This window comes from Eufriesea mexicana, unplaced genomic scaffold, assembly GCF_001483705.2.
Source record: "Eufriesea mexicana isolate 0111107269 unplaced genomic scaffold, ASM148370v2 scaffold100, whole genome shotgun sequence".
NCBI classification, from domain to species: Eukaryota; Metazoa; Arthropoda; class Insecta; order Hymenoptera; family Apidae; genus Eufriesea; species Eufriesea mexicana.
In genome coordinates, this window is record NW_016908280.1 from 1,196,491 (window position 1) to 1,202,490 (window position 6,000).

A 6,000-nucleotide genomic window follows, 5' to 3' on the forward strand; every position below is an offset into this window, starting at 1 on the left:
TGCTACCAATTTTTTCTATTAATGATGTAATTTAATTTAGATATTTACATTATACAATTTTTTAATAATTACCTATAGCGATTTTATAATGTTCGGTATATTTTTTCAAATAAAATTCATTATTTTCATTATTTATATATAAAATAATTTAAATTATAATTGATTATAATTATCGTATGTAATTATAGTTTGTAATCATATCATTGACAATACGAAAATATTAACAATGATAAATAATAAATAAAATACTTACCATTGTTAATGATGTAAATTTTTAAAGATAAAAAAATGTGTCAGGACGAACTACGATTCGACTACTGTCTGACTCAACGAATAGTTTGATCACTGTGATACGCCATATTATTATTCGTAGGTATATAATATCCATTCTAAGTTTAACAGGTGACAATGTTGATGCTATAGTACTCGCAATAGTTGAAACATATCATGAGACTAAACATGATATTGTAAATGTACTTTATCAACTGCAATAATTAATAGATTGTGTAACTTATTAAGTCAAAATTTATATTTTTCAATACAAAACTTACATCTTTCAATACAAATATTAAAACACAAATAAAAACATTATATTGATTACAACGATTAATTTATTCATTATATGGCATTACACAATGAATGTCATAATAAATTAAATGTTTCTGTAAAATAAATTAAATGAACAACAGACAAATTACATCTATAATTTAGATATTTATTATAATAATAAAAAATATAAAAAGGAATATTACAAAGGTACATAAATTTTTTAATATTTTGTAATTATTAGTCACATTTTAGACTTAAGATTATTCCTTTTTGAGTCCCTTTGGACTAGAAAGTGTAATTAATTGTACTCTTCGAGGTGTTTTATTAGGGATTATTATGGGAATTTCTAATTTTTTAGGTATATGTTTTGTAATTGTTTTACTAATTCCGTTAGTACTTTCTTCATTATAAACTAATTTAATATCTTCAGTCTCTTCTATGTCCATTTTATTATTTAAATCTATTTTCTGATTAGTATGGTCCAATAATCTATTACTCTGATTTAAAGAATTTTCTGAAGTCTTGTACAAATTTTCTTTTGAGTCATTTTTTGCAATATCTATATCAATGGCACTATTATCTATATCAGTAGTTGGTAAAGGTTTCTCACTTCTAATAGCAAAATTTGATGTAGCTTCTTTAAGATCATTATCACTGGTATGTTTTGTTGGGATGTCACTTTGTTTTTTATATTCTTCACCTAATTCACCTTTTTGAAAATTTATTATAGAACAATAACCATCTGTCGAAGAAGCAATTAAAATTCTACCATCACTTGACCTAAAAGTTATAAATAGATTATTTTTTTCCTATTTTATATAATAAAAATGGTAAGTAATATAAGTAAGTAATATAAGTAATCATTATTTACCATGCAACATCAGTTAATCTTGTATAGTGAATATTTGATATTACAACTATTGGTGAAATTTGTTGGGTATCATAAACCATTACTGAGTGCTGTGTTGCAACAGCAAACACCATTCTATAAGGCAGTGTTATCACAGGTGTTGGACCAGTCTTTTGTAATTCGAAATAGATTGGACAACATCGTACTGCAATAGTGCATTCATCCAAAGAAGGTAGAAGCATAAGGGGTCTAAAAATACATTTATCTGTTATATGTATTATGTAATATAATACATTAGTATAAATAAACTTACTCTTTCAAATTATGTCTTGAAAAAATTAAAGTTGTATTAGATACTCTTTCTGTAGTTTCTAAAGGCTCAATTATACCAGAAGGTACAATAAGTAATAATCCATCTATAGAAAATGTTAATCGTCTGAAATATGATTTAAAAGTATCATCATAAAATAACCGTACTATTTTATCTTTTATTGGATGAGCTACTGTAGTTGGAATCTTGGCTTTATAAACCCGTTGTACTGTCTTTTTAGTATTTATATCAATTAAACGACATATCCTAAAAATATATTATTTAGTGAATATATTACAAGTACTAAAAGTAATGCCAAAATTTAATATTTTTACCTATCTGTACTTATAGTACATATATATTGATTGCAAGGATCCCAAGAAACTCCTTGTACAAATCCTTTATGATCAGATAATATAGCTGTAGAACGACCTTTATGAACATCCCACAAAATAGCTGTATTATCTACAGATCCAGAAGCTAACATATTAGAATTTGGAGACCAACTGATATCATAAACATCCTCAAGGTGTCCTCTTAATACTTTCCAAGAAGTCCATTGCTCTTTATCTTTATTATCATCAGAAATTATGAAAAATTCACAATCTTCTTTTTGCCTCCACAAAACAATGGTTGATTCTAAAATATATTTTAATTTTAATCAATTTTCTTTTAATCAATCTTTCATAATATGACTAACCATCATCTCCTGAAGCTAAAATATCTTTTGAGGGTGAAAATCGCACTACATTTACTGCTTTTTGATGCCGTTCTAGATCGGCAACGCACTTTACAATAGCACCTCCATTTTCATTTGTTGTTAGATGCCATATCTAATTGAAAATAGTAATTCAAAATTATATTTCCATATTATATGTAATGTACAAATCGTTCTCACAACATTACCAGAACGTGCGAATCAGCACCACCGGTCGCAAGTCGCCAGAAAATTTCATCTTTCGATGTTTTATAAACTCCAGTCTGTATATCGATACTTAATACCGGATCACGATTATGCCATGAAATTTCAGGCGTTGTGCACCACATAGTTTTAAATTAGAGATGTAATACAATAATATAAACAATTTTATTATAATAATAAATTGATAATAACAGATTGTATCTAACCTGTTTCAAGTTGTCACATTACCCGCCAGAATGTATAACTTTTTAGATTTAATCTTAATTAACTGTCGTTTGTATTAGCTAAATGTTACTAGTCATTCAATGATAGCTATACAATTGGATAATATTTATTATAAAAAATTGATTTGGGGACATTAAAAATTAACAAAATTATTTTTTATTTCGTTGCTAATTTTTTATAATTTTAAGTTATAGTAATTATAAATTATTTATATCATCAAGTTTAAATATATATTATAAACAAATTTAATTCTAATATAATTGATCAATAAATATTTCATTATATATATTTTAATTTATTTAATTAAATATAAAAAATTCAAGTTCAGTGTCATAAAGCATGTGGTTTACGAAATATATCGTACATCCGGTACATGTAACTCCCTCTGAAAATCTAAAGGGAATACATAAGAAACAATCTGAACACAAAAATGGTGGGTGCTGAAAATGATAATCACGATCGTAAAAAAATAGACATTAAAGAAAGCATGGATAATAATCGACAAAATGGAGAATTAATTTCTGCAGAGAACAACGAAGAAAGAAATGTGTGTTAATTATATTATTTTGTATTTTCTTATTTCATAATGCATTTTATCTTTGGAATTGTACTTTGTACTTCATCAAAACTAATAGGTTCAGTTTTATTGCCATATATTTCATGTATTAGTTTCAGATGAAAACTTTTTGAAAATTTTGCTTTATTATAACACATAACTCACCAAGTTTGTAAATTTATTATTAACATGTATATGACAGTTTAATAACATAATAATCGTGATGTAAATAACCGCTGCAACCTGTTTTGTTCGAGGATAATATTGCAAATTATAATCAAAATTTAATTTTTATCAAATCTGTTTATTGAAAATTGTATTTTTATTTATACATAGGTAAATGCAGATATTGACGAACAAAGAACAAAGAAGCATCAACCAACATGGCTAGAATCGTTTTTTGCTATTACAAAATCGTTAATTATACGTGCTCTCATTATTTATTTTATCAGTCATTTGCTCAAACGAGTTCAAATTGATAATACTCAATTGACTGGCAATATCAACCCAACACACTTACAAACTGAAAACATATTTGAAAATGGAACATTATTTGATTTACATGTTTATTTATCAGAATCAGAAAATTTTAAACAGTTTGATGATCCAAGAACATTAATATGGTTAGAACGAGGATTAATATATGGAGATTGGAACAGTGGACCACTTAAAGATGGATCAAAAGTTAAAAGCTATAAATTTAATCCATCTGATCAATTAAAAAATAATGGCTCTATATATCTTCATGCGTATGTTACAAAAACTGGAAAATCTCCAAATCCTAAACTGGGAAAAAATATATATGCAGGAGATTATATGTCATACTCTAGAAAAATGTTAAATAAATTTAAAAAGATTAGGTATCAGAAAAAGCACAATTTGTTAACTGGTGAAACTACCGCAAGTAAAGTAGAAATTGAGGTTCATATATATTATAATTCATTGAATAGGTATATTTCTGGAATATATAATTAAAAATGTTAAATGTTCATTATAGAAAGCGGAACTAATGAATCAAGAATATTTATCACATTGGCATCCAAATTTAACTATTAATTTAGTAATAGATCACAGTAATTGGTTATATGGTTTAATTTCACCACCTTTTGATAAATGTGAGTTTCTCCTTGAATACTTAAAATTACCATTTGCCAAAACTGTATATAAATATTGTTTTTTAATAGATATTCACTTTCTACCTGGTGAAAAATACTATAAACCCGTAATATACATGAATGATTTTTGGAATATGCAAAAAGATTACCAGCCTCTAAATGATACTGTAAAAGAACTTGAATTGAAATTAACTTATCAACCACTTTCATTATTTAAGTGGCAAATTTATGTAAGCCAAACAATGAGAAATATATGGTCATCTTCGCTTATGGGTATGTTACTTCATCATTAAAATGATTTACTAGTATAAATGATTTTAATAATATTTTTATATAGGAGATTCAACAGATGAAGATGACAATGATGAAGATATGTTGAAAGAAACATTATTAGAAACAAATCCTTATTTGTTGGTCCTAACAATAATTATTTCAGTATTACACAGTGTATTTGAATTTTTAGCATTTAAAAATGGTGAGAAAAAAAATAAATTTTTTAATTATAATAAATTATAAATAATTTTATATACTGTATTTTTCAATGTTTTTCAATCACTGATCATTTTATTATATGTTGTTGACAACGATACAAATACCATTATTCGTATTAGTTGTGTAATAGGTCTGTGCATAGAAGTGTGGAAAATCAATAAGGTCATAAATATTAATGTTGATAGAAATTCAAAAATACTTGGTATCTTTCCAAAAATAAGTTTCCATGATAAAGGATCATATGTAAAATCTTCTACGAAAGAATATGATAGGCTTGCTTTTAAATATTTGTCATGGACACTTCATCCTCTTTTGGGAGGATATGCAATTTATTCATTAATGTATTTGGAACATAAAGGATGGTATTCTTGGGTTCTTAGTATGCTTTATGGGTTTTTATTAACATTTGGATTTATTATGATGACACCACAATTATTTATTAATTATAAGTTAAAAAGTGTAGCACATCTTCCATGGCGCATGATGTCTTACAAATTTTTAAATACGTTTATTGATGATATCTTTGCATTTGTTATAAAAATGCCAACATTATATAGAATTGGTTGTTTTCGCGATGATATCGTTTTCTTCATATTTTTATACCAAAGATGGATATACAAAACTGATCATACTAGAGTAAATGAATATGGTTTTTCTGGTGAAATGGAAGCTAAAACAATTAAAGACAAAAAACAAGAATCTATTAAAAATCGTCCAAAAAGTGAAGTAAATAAAAAAAATGAGTAATGTTGGGTACATAATGTTAGCATTGAATATATTATTCAAACTTTATCTTAAATTAATAAATTTATTAGTACCAAAGGATATATCTATACGCATTAATATGTACCTTTATGAGTTTGATGTAACTATGTGTGTATGTATATATTCTTTTGGTTTTAAAATCTAGCTAATTGAAAAGTCTTACGAAGATATTAATGGACTTGAATAACAATATCTATGTCCATTGCACTTGGCAAA

The 6,000-nt window shown here is 25.8% G+C and overlaps 2 protein-coding genes across 2 annotated transcripts; one reads left to right on the top strand and one right to left on the bottom strand.

Moving 5' to 3' along the window:
• Positions 1-809: 809 nt before the first annotated feature.
• On the bottom strand, positions 810-2,756 carry Caf1-105 (chromatin assembly factor 1, p105 subunit). Its single transcript, XM_017910386.1, has 6 exons — positions 2,616-2,756; positions 2,410-2,542; positions 2,045-2,348; positions 1,713-1,976; positions 1,421-1,648; positions 810-1,329 (listed from the first exon to the last, which is right to left on the bottom strand). The coding sequence occupies exons 1-6, from the start codon at positions 2,754-2,756 to the stop codon at positions 810-812; spliced, it is 1,590 nt and encodes a 529-aa protein (XP_017765875.1).
• Positions 2,757-3,277: 521 nt separating this feature from the next.
• On the top strand, positions 3,278-5,766 carry LOC108554957 (cleft lip and palate transmembrane protein 1 homolog). Its single transcript, XM_017910383.1, is given in 5 exon segments — positions 3,278-3,403; positions 3,749-4,333; positions 4,410-4,527; positions 4,597-4,800; positions 4,865-5,766. Coding segments are annotated over 5 exon segments (1,926 nt in total). The 5' UTR covers positions 3,278-3,286.
• Positions 5,767-6,000: the final 234 nt, after the last annotated feature.